The sequence below is a fragment of the Drosophila nasuta genome, chromosome X, assembly GCF_023558535.2.
Source record: "Drosophila nasuta strain 15112-1781.00 chromosome X, ASM2355853v1, whole genome shotgun sequence".
Classification (NCBI taxonomy): Eukaryota; Metazoa; Arthropoda; class Insecta; order Diptera; family Drosophilidae; genus Drosophila; species Drosophila nasuta.
In genome coordinates, this window is record NC_083459.1 from 26,272,052 (window position 1) to 26,298,566 (window position 26,515).

At 36.5% G+C, this 26,515-nt stretch overlaps 1 protein-coding gene across 7 annotated transcripts in view; it reads right to left on the reverse strand.

The window, feature by feature from the left end:
- LOC132797174 (teneurin-a) overlaps positions 1 to 26,515 on the reverse strand; it is a 300,879-nt gene that overhangs the window by 22,743 nt on the left and 251,621 nt on the right. For 5 of the 7 annotated variants that reach the window (XM_060808718.1, XM_060808717.1, XM_060808720.1 and 2 more), the window contains 2 exons: positions 23,775 to 23,801; positions 6,838 to 6,957 (listed from right to left, as the gene is read on the reverse strand). In XM_060808718.1, coding sequence (XP_060664701.1) covers positions 6,838 to 6,957; positions 23,775 to 23,801 — 147 coding nt within the window. The remainder of the gene's footprint in view (positions 1 to 6,837; positions 6,958 to 23,774; positions 23,802 to 26,515) is intronic. The other 2 variants (XM_060808719.1, XM_060808724.1) reach the window with 1 other exon arrangement.

The following is a 26,515-nucleotide window of genomic DNA, read 5'->3' on the forward strand; positions in this document are numbered from 1 at the left end:
AACACAAAATAAAAAAATAAAATGGGTACAGTGAAAAATGAAAAATGAAAAATACGAACAATATCGAAAAGAAAACTCTGCCAAGAGAGCAACATGTAACATGCTTTTATAAAGCAAAGTCAACTAAGTCGACTTCAAAATGCGCTACAGTTGTTGCTTTTCAATGATCATGATTGGTTTTGTCCATGAAATTGCACGAGAGAAGCAAAGTGAGAATTGAGAGAAGCAAATAGAGAAGTGAGAGAAGCAAAGTGAGATATAAGAATGAGAAGCAAAGGTAGAAAAGCGAGAAGAAGTTAGGAATATAGAGCGAAAAGACAGAAGAGAGGTTGAGGAAAGTTGCAGAGAAGTCGAGGATGGAAATCAATGAGAAAAGTAGAGAAGTCAAAGAGAAAGAGTTGTAGAGAATTTGATAGAAGAAGCTAAAGAAATGTTGCGGAGAAGTCAACAAGAGCAGATATCATAGAGAAGTTAAGTAAAGAAAAAGGAAGTCGAAAAGAATTCTAAGGAAAAAGCTAAACAGAAGTTATAGAGATGAAAAAAAAGCAAAGAATTTAAAGAGAAGTTTCAGAGAAGTCAAGGAAAGTCAAATAGACGTTATAGAAAAGTCAAAGAGAAGTTATAGAGATATCAAGAAGGGACAAATTTAAAGAATAGTTATAGAAAAGTCAAGGGAAAATGTTGTCGAGGGAAGAAGTTAAAGAGAATTTATGGAGAAATCAAGGGATGACGTCAAAGGGAAGTCAAAGGAAAATTATAGAAAAGTCTAAGAAAAAAGTCACCGAGAAGTTATAGAGATGTCAAGAAGGGAAGAATTCAAAGAGAAGTGAAGGGAAGAAGCCAAAGAGAAGTGAAGGGAATAAGCCAAAGAGAAGTTGTAGGGAAGTCAAGGATAAAAGTCAAAGAGAAGCTGTCTAGAAGTCAAGGAATGAAGTCAAACGAAGAGGTGAAAGAGACATTGTAGAAAAGTTAAAGGAAAAAGACAAAGAGAAACTATAGAAAAGTCTAAGAAAGAAGTCACCGAGAAGTTATATAGAAGACAAGGGAAGAATTCAAAGAGAAGTGAAGGGAAGAAGGCACAGAGAAGTGAAAGGAATAAGCCAAAGAGAAGTTGTAGGGAATGAGCCAAAGTGAAGTGAAGGGAAGAAGGCAAAGCGAAGTGAAGGGAAGAAGCCAAAGAGAAGTTATAGGGAAGTCAAAGAAAGAAGTCAAACGAAGATGTGAAAGAGAAAAGTCAAAGGAAGAAGTCACCAGGAAATTATAGAGAAGACAAGATGGGAAGAATTCAAAGAGAAGTTCTAGAAAAACAGAAGAATACAAGAAAACACCATTGTGATGATCATTGCTGATAGATGCATAGAGCACATTTAAGAGAAGATTGAGCGAATCACAAAACCATAAAGAAAACCAATGAAAAAGAATAAAAACTGAGAAAAGATAAAGCAGAAAAGAAGACAATGAAATTTGCAGCTGTTAAGCAACGTAAAGAAGAAAAGTTGAAAGTGGAAAATTAGCAGTAAAATCGAATTAAAAGAACGCGTCGAATGCAAAGTAACATAACGGAAAAAGTGCATCAAAGACAGACAGAGACAGCGACAGAGAGTAAAGTGCACAGTGGGAAGAAGACATTTAAACGGCATTCAACTCAGCTGTTTCTCGACTTATTTATTATATAGTACTAGTATATATGCTATTTTATCTCTACCTTTGCTTTTGCTTCTCTAATCCGCCTGCTAAGCAGCTGCAGCTTATTTACCTATCGCCTTTTGCTACTACACTTAATGGCGAAAGCTAAAGCCGGATCAAGTGATTTCCCTGACCTGTTGCAAAGACACCCTTCTTCTGGGTCTTTACAGGGTAAAAGGGTTTTTGCACATAGCCACTAAAAGTGTCAAATGGGGTGGGAAGGGAAGGCAAGGGAAGAGCTTAATACGGGCATAGAATCGAATCGAAATAAACATTATAAATACAAAGCCATAAAAACAAACGAGCAACAACATTAAAAGCGACAGCCAGCCAAGCACAGTGGTGCCAAAAAGTATGTCAACGCAGTGTGTGATCGTTGAAATATGTTCAACATACATATGCATATAATTATAAAGCATAAAGTGTTAATGGATGTTACTATATTGTTTTTTAATGGTTTTTTCTTTCAAAATATTTTAAATTTCCTATTCAACTTTTCCACAAATATTATAATGCATTGACCATTGAACTTCATTCAGTTATTTCATAAGCTGTTTATAGTTTTTACTTTATTTCTTTTTTCCATATTGAACTTTTCTTACAACTTTTATCAAATATGTTAACTCCCATTGAACTTCTCGTATTGGTAATTATAATTGTTTTGCTATTAAGTTTTGCTTCTCTTGTAAAAATATTTCTCATTGAATTTTTTGTATTATTCCATTTAATTTTATCATACATTGCTTATTGAACTTCTTTCAATGATTCTCATTTTTATAAGCTTTACTTTTTTGCTTTTCGAATTTTTTAACTTCTCTTGCGACATTCATTCTCTTTTGTTTTTAGTGTTTTATTCTATTTTCTATTTCTTTTCCTACTCATTATTATTGTCTACAACTTTAATCACACATTTCCCATTAAACTTCTCTCAATGCTTCTTATAAACTGCTTTTTTTTTAGCTACTCATTTTTGCTTGCCTAATTTCATCACGTCTCATTGCTGCTGTCTGAAGTAAATATTCTCAATGAACTTTCACATATTACTGCTGGATATATCGCATCTTGATTCATCTGCCAGACTTTTGGCCGTTGACTTTGCTCAGTTAATTTCAATTATTGCTGCTTCTCTTCTCATTTATTGATATTGATGCGATGCAGCTCTCTCTCACTCTCTCTCTCAAGGCTCTTTTATCACCTTGTATCAGATAATAGCAACAGTGGGAGCTTATTGAACACACAATGGGCTTACAAATGATTGGCAAAAAGAGGGTGAGACGAAGGACGAAGGACGAAGAAGGGGCGACGAAGCGCAGCAATTGCATTTAGTTTATAGCATGCAATGGCGCAATAATTTCATTGCTCACTGTGTGTGTGTGTGTGTGTGTGTGTGTGTGTGCCAAGGCTTTGAAGGCTGCACATTTAATTTTATAGAGCACTGTTTGCAGCTGCATAAGCCCAAACACATGGCTTCCCCCCGTGTCCCTTCCCCGCTCCTTGCATGTCGTATATTGAGCTAAAAATAATGTGAACATAAACAGAAATTATTGCGCAGCTAAAAGTAAGAATGTAAGAGAAAACAAGCACAAAAGAAAACTTTAAAATACGAGCAGAGAAGCGAAGAGGAAGGAGGAATACATAAAAAAAAAGAATAACAAACAACAAAGTAGTCATAATAAAAATAAATAAAGGAGCAGAAAGGAAAAAAACAAAACAAAAACTGAGGAATTTATATGAGCTGCTGAGAAGGAGCAGAGATAGAGAGAGAGAAAGGAAAGGCAGCAAATCAGGACATGTTTGTGATTTTATGTTTTCTTGAGCTCCACACACACACACACACACATACACACACACACACACAGAGACAGTTGCTAGTTGTGTTTTTATAATTGTTTACGTTGTTGTTGCTGATTGCGTTGAGAGTTGCGCAGCCAAAAGTGTAGCCAACAACAACGATTGTGAAAAATGGTCAACGTTAGCGGCATTTAACGGCCACTGGGCTAATGAGAAATTATGGCGCAGTAGGTAAAAACGTAGAGCAAACATAGCACACACACACACACACACACACAGCAAAAGCGTAGCCCATGGCAACAGAGAGAAGAGAGAAAAGCAGCGCCCACATAAGTATGCTACACTTTTTGGAACAAAGCAAAGCGACGACAACTTCGTCTATGTGTGTGCAGCTGTGTCTGTGTGTGTGTAAAGTAAATACAAATAATCATCAGACAGTTAGTTTGTCTGTCTGTTGCACAGATTTTATTTGTGTGGCAAGCTTGTTGTTGTTGTTGCGACATAATAAAATCAGCAACAACGATGGCGGCAGGCAAAAGCGGGTGCGAAATGTTTATTTAAATTGGCCAGCAAAGACACACACACACACACACACACACACATGCAAAAAGAAAATGTCAAAACAAGAACAATAATGATGCTGCTGCTGTTGCCTTTGCTCGGTGAATAACGGAAATCCTTTTTGCCAAAAACAACTGCAAAAATATTTATATTAGATATATTGGATTGAATTGGATTGGATTGGATTCCCTCCTCGCTCCTCTTCCCTCACTTCCTTGCTTGCTCTCTATCTCTATCTTTATCAACAATTTCCATTTTCTATTTTGCCATTTTCCTGCTTTTTCCCTCTGTGTGTGTGTGTGTGTGTGTTTTTGATTTAAAATTATCAAGCAAACTGCCGAAATGCGCAGCGAAGCAAAGCGAATGACATTTAAATGTGGCTGGCTGCATGGCAACATGGCAACTCAACTCAACTAAGCTCTGCCTTGCAATTTATCGATAGTAAAAGCCATCTAAGTAATCAATATACAAGCATTATTAATGTCAGAAAAGCAACCTCAGAAATGTCTTTATAAAATAATGCAGGATAATACAAATTTGTACATCTGTAGCTCCACTTTAAAATGTATCAATTGTATCAATTATCTGCTTTGCAATTTATCGATAGTAAAAGCCATCTAAGTAATCAATATACAAGCATTATTAATGTCAGAAAAGCAACCTCAGAAATGTCTTTATAAAATAATGCAGGATAATACAAATTTTTACATCTGTAGCTCCACTTTAAAATGTATCAACTGTATCAATTATCTGCTTTGCAATTTATCGATAGTAAAAGCCACATAAGTAATCAATATACAAGCATTATTAATGTCAGAAAAGCAACCTCAGATATGTCGTTGAAATCTTTATAAAATAATGCAGGATAATACAAATTTTTACATCTGTAGCTCCACTTTAAAATGTATCAATTGTATCAATTATCTGCTTTGCAATTTATCGATAGTAAAAGCCACCTAAGTAATCAATATACAAGCATTATTAATGTCAGAACAGCAGCCTCAGATATGTCGTTGAAATCTTTATAAAATAATGCGGGATAATACAAATTTTGTAGCTCCACTTTAAAATGTATCAATTGTAAAACCTATTCGACTAATCGATATACAAAATGTAATATGCTCAGATATGAAGCCGCAGTAATCTTGTTATGATTTTTCGAAAATAATGTTTATCAAGAAATATAATTTATATTTAAATCTATAGTTCTGCTATAAAATTTCTAAAATCTTTAGTAATCGGATATTTCACTAAATTATTGCTCGTCATTTAAATCTATAGTTCTACTTTCAAATTTATCGATAGTAATTTATAGTGTCAATTAAATCTGTAACCAAAATTACATGAATATATTTGATATTTTTGGATAATACTTATTTTGAAATATTATTTATATTTGTATTGTATGAAATATTTCACTAAATTATTGCTCGTCATTTAAATCTATAGTTTTACTTTCAAATTTATCGATAGTAATTTATAGTGTCAATTAAATCTGTAACCAAAATTACATTAATATATTTGATATTTTTGGATAATACTTATTTTGAAATATTACTTATATTTGTATTGTATGAAATGCAATTGAATGTAGTTTCAACTCTTTAGTCTGCAGCATTCATTAAATGATTATAAGAAGCATTCTTGAGGTAGAAATCGATTTGGAAATGTCGTCACATTAATGAGCAGCAACTTGTGCCTAAACAACAAGAACATTTCGTGTGGTTTTCTGTTTCTGAGCTGTGTTGAGATGTCAGCTGCCAGCTGCAAGCGAATTTTGTGGCCAGTGGCTAAAGTGACCCAAACACAAACACACAAGAGACAAGAAACGAAATAATAGGCAAAAATTCACATTTCAAGCTGAGGCCAAAGAGCAAACGCAATCGGAATCGGAATCGAAATCGCAGACTGTGTCTCGACTTTTGGGTTCAACACGGATTCTAGGGGTCACATCAAAGTGAAAGATTTAATTAAAAAGTGATAACTTATTTTGTATTTGGCTGCGCATAAAATTCTATTAACAAAATGTAATCAAGAGAAAGCCCAGAAGAGCAGAGAAGCACACGGCGACTGACAAATTATGAAAAATTACTCATACGTAAGTAATTTGCATTTGGAGTAAAGCCAAAAGAGATTAAAGAGACCACCGAACGACGACGACGACGACGTCATTGCTCTAGCTGTTGTTGTTGCTGTTGCCGCATAAAAAATTAATTAAATTGCGTTTGGGGAGGGCGCCCGCAGCAATTGGATATTACGTATACGCGCCGTGCGTCCGATTAACAGCAGATAACTTTATATTTGATCGAATTAAAACTTTAGCGCGCACTTTATATTTTTTTAAGACGCTTAATTAAAGCGGTTAATGGGAAAAAGAACTGATAGAGTTTGAAATAAATAGGTGAATAATATTTTTGACTAACTTTTTTTGGTTGCAAACTAGTTGTAAATTATATTTAGTGAGTTAGGTGAATAATTTTATACTTTTGACTAACTCTTTTGCCTTATAAATCATATTTTGCAAGTAGGTGAATAATTTTATACTTTTGACTAACTCTTTTTACTAGTTGTAAATTATATTTAGTGAGTTAGGTGAATAATTTTATAGTTTTGACTAACTCTTTTGCCTTATAAATCATATTTAGTAAATAGGTGAATAATATTAAACTTTTAACTAACTTTTTTTGGTAGCAAACTAGTTGTAAATCTTATTTAGTAAATAGGTGAATAATCTTAAACTAGTTACTAGAAATCCAACTTAAAAATGTTTCGAATATATTTAGTATTCTGTGTACTCACCAGCCGCCTTGTCGTGTGAGAGTGAAGCCAAAACGTGAGTCACGATCCACAGAGACACGAATGCCAACGATGCCCAGACCTTGGGGCGTTATCACCTGACCTCGCATCACCGAAACACGACTGTTATCAAATCCAGATTCAGATTCAGATCCAGATCCAGATCGAGGCAAAAGTTGGTTGGTTTGGGGAGAAGAAAGTGTTGTGTGGTTGGCAAAAGACAAAAAGCGATTTGTTAGTTACGTGTTGCAAATTGATTTCTTATTATTATGATTTTTGCTTTGTATCTTTCTGTAGATTTCTTTTTTTTGATTTGAAAACATAAAATCGAAACAAAAGTGTATGAAAAACATCGAGTAGATATATAATAATATTGTAGTATATATATTTATATTGATATATTTAAAAATATTTATATATGGAGAATTTGTTTGGTGGAAGAACATTTCAAACTAATATCGATAAAAGTTAAACAAGTTTTGTTTATCGGTATTTTGTTTTTTGTTTTTTTTTTGTTGTTTTCTGTTCATGTTGTTTGTTTGATAATAATGAGAACGCAAAATAAATCGTATGCGAAGAAAACATATTTTTAATAAATATTTGATTCTATTTTTGAATGGGAGAAATATGTATGCAAAAAGGTCTGAATGAAGAGTGAGAACGTGAGAGCGTGAGAGTGAGAGAGAGAAATTTCTGTTATGTTATGAATGATGAATGTTTGTCATCCGTCTAACTGAGTGTCTGAATGTGTGTGTGTGTGTGTGTGTGTGTGTGTACGATGTGTGTTTGCTTTGTTGAGTTTTTAATTTGTTGTGAAAATATTTTTGCTTGGATAATTCAATTATTGAAAACAGCTTGCCAAATAAATCCATTCAATCTTATTTATATTTTCACAATCTCGTGTCTGTGTTTGTATTTGTGCTTGGCTACAAAGTATAAAAAAAAGTACGCCAAATGCTTAGCTATTTTTTTTTTTTGTTATTTTCATTTCTCACATATTCTTTTCATTTTTGTTCGTTCAAGTGCAAAAAGCGACACGCGGCAGCGATGTGGAGAGAGAAATAGAGAGCCCAAAGAGGCCAAATCGATGTGGAATATGTTTACTTATCGAAACAGTTAAACGACAATCTGTTCTCAGGAATTATTGAGGATATTTCGGGGGAAGAGGAAGAATAGAGCTGCTCGCGGTCATTAACTCAACTACAGGGTATTTTAAAGTGTACATAAAGATGATGAAAACTGTGCAGGATTTATTTTTTTGCGATTGCGATTGCTGAGCGCAATTTATCGATAATTGTTATCGTTATCGTTATGGTTATCGTTATCGATATGGTTATGGTTATCGTTATCGTTATAGGTATCGTTATCGTTATCGCTATAGTTATCGTTATCGGTAGCGTTGCCTTTATCAGTGTCGTTATGGTTATTGTTATCGATAAAGTTATCGGAAAAGTTGTCAGTCGGCATCGTTGTCGTTGTCGGCATCGCCATCGGTAAAGTTATCGTTATCGATATCATTATCGTTATCGTTGCGCTCAGCAAACCGCGCATCTCTAAGAGAGAAAAATGTATCGAAAATATGCATGCAGAATATATATCTAAATATTTTCATATGTATGAAGTTATATGTAATTATACAACTATGCGAATTAAGAGAGACAGAGAGAGAGCAGAGAATTAGAGAGATAATAGGAAAATACTTAAATATTGTAGTTTTGTACGTTTCGTTTGATAATCTATCGATAAACGATTAACGATAAACACACTAAGTTCTTGAATTGCACAAGTAAACATAAAATTAAATATTTCACTCTTTAAACGAAACGAAATGAATAATGAAAAATTATGAAAATTGTAACGAAAATTAAAGCGTAATTTTCCCTATGGCAAAATGTGATATTTTTTTTGACGTGGCGATAACTTTTTGCAGGAATTTTGAAACTGATATTGAGCTTTGTGTTTTTCATTTTGAGTACACCTATTTGTTTTTCAAGATAATTATCGACCTGCCTGTCAACCCTGGATAAATGTTTTTTTTTTGCTTTATTTTTTTTACAAACAAATGACATTTTCACTTTGACCTGAAAACCTAATACCGAACACGCACCGAGAGGCGAAAACAATGTTATTCATTTTAATGAGGCAGCTGCGCCTGCCAGCAGCTATGGCAACCCTGGCAACCCTGGCAGGCTGACAGGCAACAGGAGAGAGCGAACGTATTGTTAGGGAATTGAGAAGCAAGAAGCGATATCCGGTTTGCAGTTGCCAATTTCGATGAGGATGAGAATGGCGAAAAAAAAACAAAAATATGTGTAATGAAAAGGGGGCGTGGGGCGTGGCTATCGCTGCGGCGCGCACACACAAAAACCTTGAAACAAAATGCCGCAGTGTTGCGCGTTCAACTCGAGTTTGAAATGGCGCAATTGTTTGCACTAATTATCGCCGGACGCTTCAATGTGCGCTGAGGGAGGGAGGGGAGAAGTAGTTGCAGGCACAACGTCATCATCAGGTAGCCCATTTAGCGGGGCGAAGAGGGGGAGAAAGAGGGGAACGAGAGAGAGGACGCTTGGCACAGCGAACTTTTTGCCAAAGTTCTCGAAAACATTTTCAACTTTTCAAGTGTTGCAATTTCTCAAGCCTCGCACACACACACACACACACACATGCACACTTCAACTGCTGCTTGGCTGGTGCTTCTCTCCTTCCCCTCCTCCTCCCTTTTCCCTCCTCCTCTACTGCTGCTATCAACTCATGCTCTCAGCTCTTTACGCTGTGTACATAAACACATAATGTACAATATTTGGGTCAAAGATGCACGCGCTTCTTGCTGCCCCCTTCTCCCCCTCTACCCCTCTCTTCAACCTTTCCTCCTTCTCGTTGCCCACACTCTTTCAGCCTGCTTTTCCACCTCTTTTGCTTTCTCCTGCACTGACTTCTAATTGCAATTGACCAAATGCCGAGGCAGACGACTGCAGAGGCAGCATCGCTTCATCGTTTCATTCGACTTCCGCCTTCAACAGCAGCTGCTGCTTATTTGTACAGTCTGTTCACTGCAACTGTATGTGTGTATGTGTGTGTGTATGTGTGTGCTTGTGCCTCAGCTCGTTTCATTTTTGCTGCTTCAATTCGATTCATTGAAGCACAATTTTATTTGAAATCAAACCGAAAAGCAAATTGCATGTGTGCCAGCCATCACACACACACACACACACGCATACCCAAGACATACATACACATGTGTGTGTTTGTGTGTATTCCAATTCATTGAAGTGGTGAGTGCCATTGATTTTTATTTCGCATTTGATTCGTTTCGTTTCGTTTCATTTATTATTTATTTGATTTAGTTTCACTGCAGAGACGACCTGCTTGAGAACCTCTTTGAGAGCTGCTTTCATTTCTTGACCTTTGCCACACACACACACACACACAGATGATATACAAGTAAATTACTCATACGCCCCGTCATCTTTCTTGTGACAGGCTTTTGAAAGCGCTTTCGAGTTTGCTTTGATTTTAAGAGAGCGCATAAGAAGGCAAACAAAGGGAGCGGGAATGAAAAGAAAGACAGAGATAGCGAAAGAGAGAGAGAGAGAGAGAGATAGGGAGAGTAAACAAAGCCAGCGATAACGTGAGGCACAGAGACAGAGAGAGATAAAAAGCAGTTAAGTTAAGATCAATTCAAGCAATTTTTGTGTGTGATAAAACTGTCTTTTCGCTTCACCCTCTCTCAGCTTCCTCCTGCGTTGCTTTTCAATCAGCTTTCGAAGCGCACTTAGAATTATGACGTTATTTGGCTGCCGCCACACAAAAAACGCTGATGCTAATGCAGACGCTGGCAGCAGCTTTGTGCTGTAATCTAGTCTATTGCCATTGGCCTCGTTGCGAACAATGCAAACAGAACAGACCTGAAGTGAAGTGAAAGCCAGGCCACAAAATTTCTAATCTCGTGCGAGGTCATTGCAGTCGTCGCCTCCCTTTATTCACTTCTTTCTTTCCCCTGTCAGTGCAGTCGTCGCTTCACTTAAGTCACTTCTGACTGCTGACTTCTTCCCTTCTCCGGTCATCAACGTTTTCCTCAGTCTCGGTCTCACCTCTGCTGACTTCTTTCTTTCTTCTACTGACTTCTTCCTTTCCCCTGTCAGTGCAGTCGTCGACTCCCTTTAGTCACTTCTGACTGCTGACTTCTTCCCTTCCCCTGTCGTCAACGTTTTCCTCAGTCTCGCGCTCACCTCTGCTGACTTCTTTTTATCCCGTGTCATTGCAGTCGTTGCTTCTCTTTTACTAGCCATTGCTGACTTCTTCCCTTCTCCGGTCATCAACGTTTTCCTCAGTCTCGGTCTCACCTCTGCTGACTTCTTTCTTTCTTCTACTGACTTCTTCACTTCCCCTGTCATTGCAATCGTCGCCTCTTTTTGGTCCCTTCTGACTGCTGACTTCTTCCTTTCCCATGTCCTGGACGTTTTACTCAGTCTCGATGTCACCTCTGCTGACTTCTTTCTATCCCGTATCATTGCGGTCGTCGCCTCTCTTTTAGTCACCACTGCTGACTTCTTCCCTTCTCCGGTCATCAAAGTTTTCCTCAGTTTCGATCTCATCACTGCTGACTTCTTCCCTTCTTCTACTGACTTCTTCCTTTCCCCTGATGTTGAATTTGTCACCTTCCTTTAGTATCTTCTGACTGCTGACTTCTTCCTTTCCCCTGTCATCAACGTTTTCCTCAGCCTCGGTTTCATCTCAGAGTTTTGGGTCTAATCGCCGTTTGCAGCGAATGAGCAATAAAGCAGTCAAGATGCTGCTGCCTTTCAGCTCATATAAGAGGAGAGGGGGAAAGGGTCTTTGGCATTGTCGCCACACACACACACACACACACAGAGAGTCAGCCACCTTTTGTGTCAAAAGTGCACTTTCATTATTAGCGCATTGTGTGGCCAAGGAGAGAGAAAGAGTTGGGAGGGAAAAAAATGCTGCTGGCGCCTCGAAAATATGAGCTCAGCTCCGTGCATAAAGGAAGTGCATTTAATTTTTTTTCTTTGCCAAGTTTGTTGGCCACACAGCGGCTTAGCTTCAAGGGAGAGTGAGAGGGGGTAATAAAGGGGGGCGGGGGGCAGCAGCAGGTTTGGTCGACGTCTGCTTTGCGGCCATTCATAAAGCGCGTTTTCGTCAGCCATTCATTTGAGCCCAAGAGGCAGTTAGAGAGTTGCCCCCCCCTCTTGTCTCTTCGTCTCTCTCGTGCTTTCTCTGTTGTCTGGCGTCTGTTGCTGCCACTTTGTGTGTCGCGGTAAGCCAAACGCCTGCAGCAGCATCAGCAGCAGCAGTTGCAACAACAGCAACAGCAACAACAACAACAACAACGAGAGGCAACCTCAGACTCAAACTCAAAACTCAAACGCAACGCGGCGCAGCGTCGTCTCATCATAAAAATTGAGCACGACTTAGTTGACTTTTGCACATGCTACAAAAGGGCACCCACACACACACATACACACACACACACACACACACACACACACACATATAGCAAGCGGGGGGCAAAAGTATATAATTTTAATTTGGCTTTATTTTCGCAACGTTGCGATGAGCAGCAGAGAAAGAAGCAGCAGCTGAAAGCGTTTGTCGATCCCTCTTCCTCTCGCTCTCTCTCTCTCTCTCTCACTCTTTTGCTGCTGCTTAGAAACAAAGGCAAGGCTGCAGGCCATGCGAAAGAGAGGGGAGAGAGAGAGAGAGGAACACAAGCCCGGTATTCCTTTCGCTTTATGTTCATTTAGCCTGAAACAGTTTTTGAAACATTTTTCAGCGGCAGCAAACGCAGTCAAGGCGACAGCCAAGGCAGAAGAGTGCAGACTGCAGAGAGAGAGAGCGAGAAAGAGAGAAGAAGACAGTTAGATAGAGAGAGAGGGGGGGGGGAAATGGTGCGCCACACTTTTCTTTTACGCTTTTGTAACCACGATAAATGTGCTTTATGTAGCGTTAGCTGCGACTCTTTACGGCCTCAGCATTGCACAGCTATGAAGTGGAGAGAGAGAGAGAGAAAGAGAGAGAGAGAGAGGGAGTGAAAGAAAGAGATGAGGGGGTGAGAAAGAGAGCGATATATGTGAGCTGCACTTTCGCCAATTTTCACATCTTACTACGAGAGCGAGAAAAAAAGTGAAAAAGTTATGCATAGAAAATATTAAAGAGGCTCCCAAAAAAAAAAGCGAGGAAGTTGCACAGTGGTGCAAAATAGCGTAAGAACGGGACAGAAAAAGGTAATGAAGTTGCACAGTGGGGAAAAATGGCGTGAAAAGAGACAGCAAAAGGAGTACAAGAAAATAAGGTAAATAGTTTAGCAATTGAAAGCAAATGAAATGGAAACTTTGCTGAAGAATTCGCATTTTATTAAAAATATTGCAAACTTGTTTTCTTTTGATTACCTAGATAAGGAAATTAATATCATAATTTTGAAGTCTTATTCAAAAATGTCTAAATATTACGCTCAAGAATGGTTCACAAAAAAAGTGAGCAACCTTTTGAAATTTTTTGTGAAAATTTAAATGAAATATTGTAAATATTATTTCAGAGGAGCCAAAAAACTGGAAAGTATTGAAACGTAAATTGTAAAATTTGAAAATGCAGCTGAAAAAGTAATTTTCAAGTCAATTACTGAAGGGTAAATTCCAAATAATTGCTGACTAAGGTAAGAAATTGAGTTGCTTTTAAAGTTATAGCTATACGCAGAAATGTCTTGAGAATCTTATGCAGAATGGAGTGTAAAGTTATCAGATTTCATTTGAGATTGTATCGATAATCTAGCGTTGTGCAACACTGGCAATTCAATTTGATATTTAGCTACGAAGCAGCTTGACTTGTGGCAAAGACTGCCTTTGATTTCCATTGATAGAATAAGTGATATCAAAGCATTATTTGAAGCGGTAGAGAGACATTTTGCTGCAGGCTATGACTGAGATTGTGAAGCTTCATTGTGAGAAGAATAGCGAAGCACGAAGAGAATAGGAGACAAGAGAGAGAGAGAGAGAGGGAGAGGAAGAGCGAGTGAAAAAAAACACACATAATAAATAAATAGCTAAAGGTGGGCGAGAGAGAGAGAGAAAGAGAAGCTCATAGAAAACTTTGAATAGAATTTTTAAGTTTGCCATTTACCAACACATACACACACACACACACACAGCGATGCAAGCGCCAAACGTGTCCGATAGGGGGCGCCAGGGAGCTGAGAGTGAAAAACCTTTAGTAGCGTGTAATTTGCACTTTGTAAATTTGCATAAAAGCTGCAGCGACACTGAACGGGGGAGGAGGGGTGGAGGAGGGGGGCAGCTGTTAGATTGGAAGACTGGCATAAGTCCAAGATAGAGACGATATGTAAATGCCACACACACACACACAGTAGTAGAAGAGGAAGAGAAAGAGAGCATGTGTCGTCACTTTAGCCATACCACTAAGTAAGCAGGACAAGTCCTTGGCAAGCAAAGGGGAGCGGGGCGGGAGGTTGAGGCATGACTGCCTGCATACTTAAAACCAGACATTCATTGCCTGCCACAGCAAAAGTAGGGAGGCGGAAGTGGAGGTGAAGACAGAGGAGCGTTTGCCTCATGATGTTGCTGCTGCTTGCTCAGATTAAGGCAACATTGCCACCTGGCTATGCCACCATTTGGCTGTCCAATTTGACGCACACAAAACAAATTGAGCCAAGTGCGGGCAGACAGACGGATGGACAGACAGACAGACAGACAGACTGGGCAGAGAGTGAGGTTAGGGTGAAGCGTATTCGATTGCCAGCTGCCAGCAAAGATGTCATTTTGTTTGCCCATAAGAAGATTACACATGTTATATTGAGTTGCAAGCAAAGTAGGAGGATGCTTTCCACCTCCCTCCCTTCCCCTCCCCTTTCCTCACCCCTCCTCATGCTCATTTGAATGCTCAGCTCAGAATGGCAGCTGGACTTAAGCTTTGTCGCAGACACTTCAAATGATCAATTCAAAGATTACAATACCGACTATCTTGAATGCTGTTGCAAAGCAAAGCAAAAAATTTTAAAGTGGGGATTATGACGGAGTGAAAAGAACGAGAATAACGCAGAGATTTGCAAAAGAAGCAACTTAATTGATAAATCGACTAAAGGAATTTCGAAGAAAAGAAGCAAGAACTTAGATCAAAGATCTGTTAGAAAGGATTGCGAAATGGCGAGTTCAAAATATAGTAAAATATTTATTTCCTATCCATAAATATTTTACTACATTTTCAATTCTCTTTTTCACTTTCGGATTCTATAATCTTATATTCAATTCATTCACGTCACTGTTCACTGAGTTAGCCTAAGATTAAATAAATACTTTACTAGCTAAGATAAGATAATAAAAATGTATCTCTGGCACAACAGACATGATCAGTGTAACTACTTCACTTAAGGATGTCAACTGTTTATGTGTTGCATCATATAAAGGTTAAAATAGAAAAGGGTTCGCTTAGAGATAAAACAATTTAAAACTTATACAAGACCTAGAATTTCAAGAAATAAACGTCAGTTGAATAACAGAATTCATCCAAGCTTGTAGCTAAGCAAAAAGTTTACAAATTAAGGAATTGCTGGAAGAATCGTGAGTAGAAGATAGAAGAGAAAACATCAGCAATGAATATGCTCAAAAATTCTTTTTCCTGGGAGATAATTTTGTAATATACTTTTCCTATATAAAACTGAGACTTTTTTATATGTAAATATATTTAAATACAAATGCTATTCATTATTATTTTCATTTATATAAATATATTTAAGTACAAATTCTATTTATTATTACTTGATATTAAATACAGCAAAGTATTAAAGAATATAGTACATCGATTTGTTTGTTCTAATGCTAACAAATAGCGAATTAAGCAGAGATTGACATGCGGCTCTTTAGAGCTGTCATTGTTCGGCCTTTGGACAGAGAGAGAGAGAGAGAGAGAGAGAGAGAGAGAGAGAGAGAGATGAGTGAATAGAACGGAAGGTGGCACAACAATGGCGCACAGCTTATGCATTTTATAGTTACATGAAGCCATTATACAATCCGCTGGCATTGCAGTTCATAGTGCATGGCAACGGGGCGAAATCGTTTCCACTTTTTTGCTGCTTTGTTCTATTTTGTTCTGTTCTGTTTTGTTGTGTTTTGTTTTGTTTTGTTTGCCCGCAGTTTTCAGTTTCAGTTTGTGTCGTTTGCACTTCACTTAAATGCAAAAAGGAATAACAACAACAGTAACTACAACTACAACAATAGCGGCAACTGCGATAATATTGTAAAAAATTGTAAAGCCAACTAAAACTTATGGCTCTGGCCACAACAGCAAGCCATCGTGCCCCATTTCCCACTCTCCCCGAGTACTCTTTTCACTACTCCCCTTGGTAGTTTTCTCTTTACTCCTCTCTCTACTTCTCCCTCGACTCGTCTCATTACTCTGCCTCTTCCTATTTCACTCACTACTCCTCTGACTACTCCTCTGACTACTCCTGTGACTACTCCTTTCACTACTCCCCTTGGTAGTTAGTTCTTTAATCCTCTCTCTACTTCTCTTACTACTTCTATTACAGCTCCTCTCATTACTCTTCCTCTTCCTACTTCACTCACTACTCCAATGACTACTCATGCGACTACTCCTTTCACTACTCCCCTTGGTAGTTAGTTCTTTAATCCTCTCTCTACTTCTCTTACTACTTCTATTACAGCTCCTCTCATTACTCTTCCTCTTCCTACTTCACTCACTACTCCAATGACTACTCATGCGACTACTCCTTTCCCTACTCCCCTTGGTAGTTAGTTCTTTAATCCTCTCTCTACTTCTCTTACTACTTCTATTACAGCTCCTCTCATTACTCTTCCTCTTCCTATTTCACTCACTACTCCTCTGACTACTCCTGCGACTACTCTTTTCACTACTCCCCTCAATACTGCTCTCTATACTTCTCTCTCTACTTCTCCCTCGACTTCTCCCTCGACTCCTCTGACTACTTCCCTTACCACTTCTCTCAATTCTCTTCTCACCACTCCTCTCACTATTTCTATTACCAATCCCCTCTCTACCCCTCTCTCTACTCCCCTCACTACTCCTCACACAACTAACTAAAATCCAGGCATAACTTCACTATCCTGTTGCCTGCAACATGCTCGCCTCTCTCTCTCTCTCTCTCTTTGGTTTGTTGCTCTTGCAACCATTAAAAAATTTTGTGCTGATGTCGAATTAGCAAAGCGGGCGTGGCAGGGCGTGCGAAGGGGAAGGGGACATAGACATAGGGGGCAGTGTTATGGTCATAAGCTCGACGCTCGACACACACACATAAATATATCTAATCTCACATAAAAGTAATTACTTTCAGCTGCTGTTGCTATCGAAAAATATTAAATTATATTGAGTGCACACACACACACACACACACATATATAGTTGGCACACCTATGCACACACACACACATACACATACGGACGGACTTGGACTGCAACCGCAGCAGCGGCCATAACTATAGCCAAAGCACACAACGCAAACTGCCGGCAGTTGTCCTCTCTCTCTTCCTCTCTCTTTCTCAGTTCCCTTCTTGCCTTTTGGGCCAATGTATTTTACGGTTTTTTCTCCTCGTTTTTAATTTTTTTTTCCCCCTTTTTTGTTGGGCTCCCGTCGACATTTTTTCGCCTCGCTTTTTACTGCGACTGCAGCAGAAAATTCCGCGAATTTCTCTTCGCTTTTTTCCCACTCGTTTTTTTTTATTTTTGCAGCTACTATTTTTCCCTACAGTTTGTTGCCATTTCTATTGGGCGCCCCACCCGCCCCTCTCTCGCCCTAAAGCCTCGCTTTAACCTTCCTCCCTTCCCTTCCCTTCCCTTTCTTTTCCCTCTCTTTGGCAGTAACACATTTAGTTTGCAGTCAGGCTGAAGCGCAGGCTATTTAAGGCTGTCTTCCTTTGCTGTCAGTATGTCTCTCTCTCTCTCTCCCTCTCGCTCTGTCGCTGCCTTTGAGTCTGGTGTCTGCTCTGTGTGTGTGTGTCTGTAACTTATATGGGTATTAATTTTGGTTTATGTGCAACTTGTACGCTGTAATTTTTGTGCTTTTTTCTTCACACTGCCACGGCGATTCCTGACATTAACAACAGCCAAGATAGCGACAGACAGAGAGGAGAGAGAGAGAGAGAGACGGAGTGAAAGACCGAGAGAGAGAGATGAAGGCAGAAGCTGACTGTCTCCCATTCTTTTTCTCCTTCGCTTCCTCAGTCATTGATAACAACAATGGAACGAGCAAAAGCGACAATGACTATGAAAACATTCGGCGTGGCAAGTTTTTAATTTATACATGCAATACGTGCAACATTCTGTTGCACACACACACACACACATTGCCTGAAATCGGCATAAATCTGCAGTCATATATTGTGCTCAACAGCTTCGCATGGAAGACCACAAAAACGCAGAATGCAAAGCGCATTTTATAGCTTATTTGGTAAGCAGAAACAATTGAAAGCAAAGCTGAAGAGCAAAGGAAAATACTAAATGACTAATCACTAGAGAAAAGAAATGTATAAAGTAGAAAGACTAAACATTAAAAAGTCTTTCTAGTTTATAACGAAAGAAAATTCATAGAGGAGAACGACTATTTAATGGCTGAAGACTGTCGAAATCTTTGACTCAATTTCTATAGATACATTAGAAGGATTAAGGAGAAGAAAATGGGAAATTAGATCGACCTCAAGTAGTGAATATGATAAGCAAATATTCAATGCAATGAAGAAGTCAAGAAATAATTCAAATATGTGCAGAATGTGGCAACAAAATGTTGCAAACGAAGAAACTTGCACAACGCTGAGTATTAATTTGTAGCCCACAAAAGTAGGCAACGCTTTTTTTTAAGTGAGGCGTATTTTAAGATGTGAAGCGAAGAGAAAAAGAAGATGTGAAGAAAATCAAACATTGAATCGAAGATCTTTAGAAGAAGATGTGAAGAATATCTAAGATTGAATTAAAAAGATTAAGAAGATGTGAAGTAAATCTTAATCTGAATCAAAGGAGAAGGCGATGTGAAAATCATCTGAGATTGAATCAAGGATCTTAAGAAAAAGATATGTTAGCAATATAATTGAATAGAGGAGATTTAGAAATAGCTCTCCAAAAGAAAACTTAGCATTAATCAACTGACTAACAATTTACTATTAAATTTAAATTTGTGCAATTCTCATTTTCATTCTGAATACAAACACTTTATGAATTATGTTTGCAAGATCGTAAGAATTCAGAAGCTTCTACAGCTTTATACTCCTTGAAAAGTCCCCTGCAAATATGTTAATCTGTAGAACAAATGTCGCTCAGCTGCTTAGACTGCTGAAGTAGTTGTTGTCTTTGCTGCCAGGCTTAAGCCGACTTGACTTGAATGAAAAGAAGAAGAAAACGCAGCTCGAAGGGACGCAATGCCAAATCTGTTGCTGACTTTTTGATGGAGTTTGAGTTGAGCTGCTGCTGCAGTTTGTTCTCCACTTGAGCTGACAGATAAGCAGAGACAGAGAGAGAGAGAGAGAGTGAAAGAGAGAGCGAGGCTAGTTAATCAGTTTAAATGAAAAACAAAAGCACAAGGGCAACTAACTGTGCAAATATGAGAAGGCAGCAATGTGAATATACATTAGCCTGGCGACTGACTGTTTGTTGTTCTGGCTGTGGCAAAAACCACTTAGCGGGTAACTAACCGCACACACACACATACACAGAGAGAGACACACACACACACACACACACACACACAGTTAGACAAAGATGGAAATGGCGCCGCCGTTTGCCAAGGACAAGGCAAAGCCAACGAAGGCGCGTTTCCTTATGGTTGCCGCCGCTGCTTCAACTACCAACAAAAGGGCATTGCCAACGGAGTTCGTCCTCCTCTCCCCTCTTCCCTCTCCCCTCCCTTGCGACTCTCCTTTCGACGTCCTTGTTGTCAGGGAAAAAGTCAACCCAAAATGGAAGCCAAAAACAGGAAGTAATCTATAGTCGCCCCGCCATTGTTTATTGTTTAATTTTTAGTCAGCCTTTATTGTTGTTGTTCTCTTTTGTTATTGTTGTTGCTCACTCCGTTCTACCTCTCTCTCTCTCTCTGTGTGTGTGTGTGTTTTTTTTTTCGACGTCTGCTGCTTCTTCGCCTTTATTTCTATTGTTAACAATTTTTGCATTTGCCCGTTGCCGTTGCAAGTAGCAAAAACTTTTCAACGAGCATTGTTCCTTCTTAGCTATACCCCCTCTCGCTCTCCTCTCCACTTGAGGCGGCACAAAAGGCAAACGAGGTGGAGAGGCAAGAAAAACACACACACACACACACACACAGAGGAGTGAAAAGTAAAAAGAAAACAGACAAAAGCCAAAACCCGCTCTCGCCAAAAGACGTTGACAAGGCGACATTCGTGGGGCGTCGTCTCAAGCGTCTCCGTCTCGAAACCCTAGAATCCACCCCCCACCAAGCTCACCCCCTTCCCGTTCCTCTATCTCTTCACAAGATACGCCCGTATCGCATTTACTTGGATTTCATTTTATCGGCAAGCAACAACAGCAACAACAACAAGGACAACAATGTCACCCAGTTTCCATGGCATCCTCCTCCACTTGCCTTATAATTGCGTTGCGGTGTCGTTGTCGGTGTCATAGAATAGATATATATATATATATACTTATAAATATATATATATAGATATAGATATCTGTGTGTATATAGCTGTACTATAAGCGGCAGCTAACCAGAAACGATGCAAAGCAATCGCCTGCGATTATGGTTATGCTGTCAACAGAGCAACAACAGAGAACTTCTTTCCCCGCTCTCTCTCCCTTTCCCTCACTCCTTTCATTCCACTCCAAACTATAGCTAGATAGATAGTGAAATAAGTAAGGCCAAAGAAAGCTCTTGGGCTAAACAAAGTCCGAGGGATAAATGCAACAAACAAGCTTGGGAAGCAAAAAATACATGTTCAAGCTGCAATAAAGAATTATAAGAGTTACACTTTTAAGATAAGGGGGCAGGTAATCTAATCAGAGCTTATAGCGGATATGCTATAATTACGTAAATCTGAAGCTGTTAAAATATTGTTGACTTAGCTTTCAATGATTTCATATAACTGTCTACACTTCAGTCGAAATATAATCAATAAAATCGTAAAATACATTCTTAAAAATCTAAGCTCAATTTAAAATTCATTTTCAATTCAACAGCTAAAATCAATTCTTTTGTTTTTTTTTTTCACCTCTTCGTCAGGTGTGTGTTAATTAAATATTTAATGAGTTCGACAATTAGTTAATTACTTGAGTTCATTAACAGAGAACAGAGTTATAAATATGTATAGCTCTCATCGTCATCGATTATTTCGATAAACAACTAGGCAAAAGATATCAATTACCTCAGCACCATGAAAAATATCACATTTTTATGCACAATTAAAAAATGGAAGAGAGCAAAAAAAAAACTGAAAATTATTTTAAACAAAACGTTTACATCTTTAGTTAATTATTGTTGAAAACATACAGGAAAAAAATGAACGAAACGAAACGAAACGAAAAAAATCTATTAGGAAAATATTGTGAAAAAAATTTGCATTCTGAATTGTTGTAAAAATTTTTCATGAATTTCACTTTTTTGTAATACAATTTGAAATTTTCTTTCTTTTTGTTTGTTTTTGTTTTGTGCACCTTTTTCAGGGCGCTTTTTATAGAGCGTTAGGTGTGTGTGTGAGAGTGTGTGTGTGTGTGTGTGTGTGGGTTGATGTGTGAGGTGACAATTGTTTTGTTTGTGTTAAGTTGTTGTTGTTGTTGTATTTGGAAAACATATAAACAAATGACTTAGACGCAGACAATTAGGACACGTGGGAAAACGTTGGGAGGGATTTTCTTTTGGGTTATTTTATTTTTTTTTGTTGTGGGGAGGATTGAACATATAAGGATATATATATATATATATGTCTACATATATATAGTTGTTATATATATTTATTCGATTATCGGTTTTATTTGTTTTTTTTTTTGCATTTTCTTTCTTGAGTTACATTTAGAGATACAAAAAGAGATGTACAACTGCTTTTGGTATTTAATAAATACACAATATACTAAACACCTATATATTTTGGTATTTTTTTTTTAAATATTGTTGTTGTTAATGTTGTCGTCTGCAAGTCTCGACTTGCTCACTGATTTTATTTTTTTTTTTTTTGTTTTATTCTTAAAATAGTTGATAACAAATCAAATTGAAAAAGATTGAAAACCATGTGAGAACAAATGAGCGTTTCTATTTGATTAAGATGAGTATATTTTCGATTTATTATAAAAAGCATTGATCAAATCAAAAGGATAAATCAAAACAAGAGAGAGAGAGAGAGAAAGGGAAAAATTTGGTACGATGATGAATGGAATAAAAAGAAACGAAAAATATTAAGCGGATCGACATTTTGGATTTTGTGAATGAGAAAGAGATTCGTTAAGTTTTTTTTTTTTCTTTTCATTTTCTTTTTGGTGAACTTTTTTGTTGTTGTGGTAACGAAAGATGTAGCGAGCAAGGTTGTGTGTATATGAGAGAAAGACAGAGAGAGAGAGAGTGGAGAAAGTAACGAGTAACGAGTAGCGAGTAACGAGTGTGTAACGGGCGAGTGAATGGAGTTTTGGTTATTAAATTAGAGAGAGAGAAATACATATAAAAAGTAATCGAAATTCGAACCGAAAAAAAAAACAACGAAATACAAAAAGAATTTTAAATATTTTGTTTGTTCATGCGGAAAATTAAATGGAAATGACGAGAAAAATTGTATGACATTTTACATGTTTATATGTGTTTGCGGATGTGTGAATTTTTCGGGGGTATTTGTTGTTGTTGTTGTTGTTGTTACTGTTTTTACTGTTACTGAAGTTGTATTTGTATTGGTTTTTAGTATGCGTGTTAATATTTGTTATTCAGAAAAGGGAAAAACATAAATAAATAATCAACTAAATACACATAGACACGTACACATAACACATACAAATATTTATATACTTGATTATTATTATTTTTGCAGTTGCAGATTTCGGTTTTTTTTTTTTTTTTTTTTTTTTTTTTTTATAGTACTCTTTTGCATGGCCCTAAAAAAAGTATGCTTGCTATTTAATGTATATATATTTTTTTGTTGTTGATCGGTATTATTATTATATTAAAGGAACATAAATTAATGACATGAAAATTGTGGAAAATGTGTGCGGAAAAAAAACAAACATATGGATTTTTTGCAGTCTCCTCGTTTTCTTTTTTTTTGATGTTGATGTTGTCACATTTAATATGTGTACGTTTTATATTATTTACATGAATGGATTGTTGACTTTTGGGTTTGCAAAGTGTAAACGAAAAGCTCGCAAAGAAACGAAATGCAAAAAATATACGATTTAAATGCAGGGGCGAGAGGAACTGGAAAGAGGTCGTTGAAAGTGCAACAAGTAGAGGTGAAAGGGCGCCATCTAGCGGCGGGAAGAGGTTAATTAATCAAATTGACATATTGGAAATAAATTTGTTGGACATTTCTATTAGAATTACATTTTTTTGTTACACTTTTTCGACTGTAATTTGTGTGAATCGAATTGGATATTCTTTTACTTGTTTTGTTGGGAGGAATGGAATGAGTGAATAAAGAATACGAATAAATTGGAGTGTGTAGTAAAACTTTCTGATGCAAATATGGAATACAATCAAAAACGAAAGGAACAGAAAAACGATGCATTTAGATGACGTAGGAAAAGTTGAAAACAAATCAAGAGAGACACAACTAAATATTGAGACTATATTGAGGCCTAGGCCAAAAAGTACAATGGTATTTTCTTAAGTTGTTCTTCTTTTGTTTTTTTTTTTTGTTGATAGTACCATTTATACGCCTGTGTTTGTTTCCTTTCAAGTATTTTTTATTTTGTTTTGTGTGTGGTTTTTTTTTTTATTTTTTTTTTCGACTTACCAAGGTGTGAACGAGCTCCAGAAGAGACTACAAATTCACGAGTTGATACGTTGTATTTTTTTTTTATTCGTATTTTTTATGAAGAGATTGGTTTTTTTTGTTATTTTGATTTGGATTTTGTTTTTTTTTTCGATTTTTGTAGTAATTTGCATTTTGGGATTGCATTTGATTTGTGTTGAAATTCGATTTGATTGTTTGGATTGTTTGGTTTAGCACACAACATGAAGGTATCGAGCCACAGCAACAGAGTAGGACAGTACACAATTAATTGACAGGACAATAAAAAAGAAATTAAAAGACAAAAATGCTTTTCGTTAACGAATTTTCATCAAGTTGAGATTGTTAAATTTTTGTATGTTTTTCATTTTTTTTTTTTTTTGGTTTTTTGGTTTTTTTATGAGAGGCATACCTAAAATACTTCCTTAGCTTGAAACTAAAGCAATGTAATCGAACGGAAAAATACATTAAACGCCACTTTTACAAATGAAATCATAAAACACATTTGACAAACACACTTAATTCAGATGGTAGAGAGACTTTTTTTTTTTTTGGAGTGAATATCGAAGATACTTTTTTGGGATACATCTTAGCAGGCGTCAGGCTTCATTTTAAGGGTTTGTTTTTTTTTTCAAATGGTTTCGTTTCGGTTTCTTTACTTTTCTTCATTTTTTTTTTTTTTTGGTTTTTAGTATGGTTAGTTGGTTAAATGTTTGTTGTTAAATAAAACCAAAGATCGAATCTTATATATGTATTTAGTATACATATTTAGCATTACTTACAAATCATAATCATAAAATACAATTGTAACAAAAACAATTCGCTTTAGACACACACATTTACAGTAAAAATGTTTTCATAAGATGAACTCAAGAAAGAAATTGAAGTGAAATCAAATCATTAAACATATACTTATAGACTTATACGAGTCAATAAAAACAATAGTCGAAGTAGAAACACACAAGTCAAATTTCTCTATAGATCTTTTTTTTTTTTTTAATCTACTTTTTCATATATTCGAAAATAGTTTTAAGTCCTTGTTTTGCTTTCGTATTTAATATGGTTTTTGGTTTACTTTCTTCGGTATTCAGTATGCGGTTTTCATCGGTTGTTTTCTTTCTCATACTTAGATAACAAATGTCAAAAATCGGTAATCGGAAATCAGAAATCAAAAACAACAACAAAAAAGTACACTTTTCGACTACAATTCTTCAGAGACTCTTTTGAATCGAATATGTTCATATTCATAGATAGAAACAAAAACAAAAAACAACAACAGAAAACATAGTCCAAGAAAATACTTGACAAACTCAACACAAGCAAATCAGAGATAAAATTTACTCACACAATTTCGTGTAAGTATTAGATTTTTTAATTTTCGTTTTAAAAACAGAAACAGAAAGAAATTTCGAGAGCATTGCAAGATTGAAATCTTTTTCCCGTAATGCACACAAATCAAAAGGAAACTTAAAATTAGTTTGAAATCAAGAAATTGGTAAAGATTAAGATTAGATATTGTTTTTTCAGCTATCTGTATGGGACAACTCTCACCTAATTATATAATATAAAAAAAAATTCTATAATTATATATTGACAACACAGTTTCTTGACTTTGTTGTGTCGACCTTTGAGACTCTTTTTTAAGACACAGGTGTTTTTGTATTTTTTCTGTTTTTTTTTTTAGTATTTCATAGTCATTGTTTTTTTTTAGGGTTAGACGAACACAAGGAGGTAAAACACTAGACAACACACATACTCAATGAAGTGCTATCATTATTTTCGCTTTGGATTTTTGAAACAGTTTTTGTTTTTTTTTTGAATCATATTATTATAGACAAAACGTGGAGTTCGAGAATGAGAAATGAAGCTTGAACCGAAATCGAGAAATGAAGATCATAAATGAAACGTAAAACTTGAAAATTACGGAAAATTTTATTTGCGCTAAGTATTTTTTCATTTTCTTTTTTTTTTGTATGTTTTTTTTAAGTACCCTTACTTTTTTGAGGCAGGCAAGAAAAGAAAAAGCTCAAACTAAGAGAAAATTTTGTGGCGCGTTAAGCGACAGTTGTAACTATACATTTTTTTTTTTTTTGATTTCATATTTCAGATTACCATTTTTTTTTTTTTTGTTAGGTTAGGCCATAAAGTAAGAAAGGATTGTAAATAAGGAGAATAGTAAGGAAAATAGTACATATAGAACTTAGATCGAACTGAATGAAAGACGAGAGAACATAAACGTAAACGGTAAATTCAACATTTTGTTTTTGTTTTTTTCTGTTTTTTTTTTTTTTTTCTTTAAGAGATCTTTCAATATACATTTTGAGGTTAAGTTTGTAGCACGTCCAACGCATAAATGATAGACTCATTGAGGGGAGAGAGGCGTACGGGATTGTGGGAATGTGATTGCGGGTATTTGATTTCATATTTTTTTTCATTGATTTTTTTTTTTTTTGCATAGAATTTGATTTGATTTGATTTGTTGAGACTAGTTGAATGTGTTCAGTTGAAGTTTGAAAAATATATAATATAAACAAGTTTCAATAACAATTTTCATTTAGAGGTTTTTTTTTGGTTTTTTTGTTTAAATAACTTTTGTCAAAGCAAAACACATAAGAAACTCAACGCCAAAAACTATACATATCTAAGTGTATACATATATATATATAGGTATATAATATTGTTGATATATATATACATATACGTATGATCAACCGAAAAAGAATTACAACGTGAACGTAAAACGA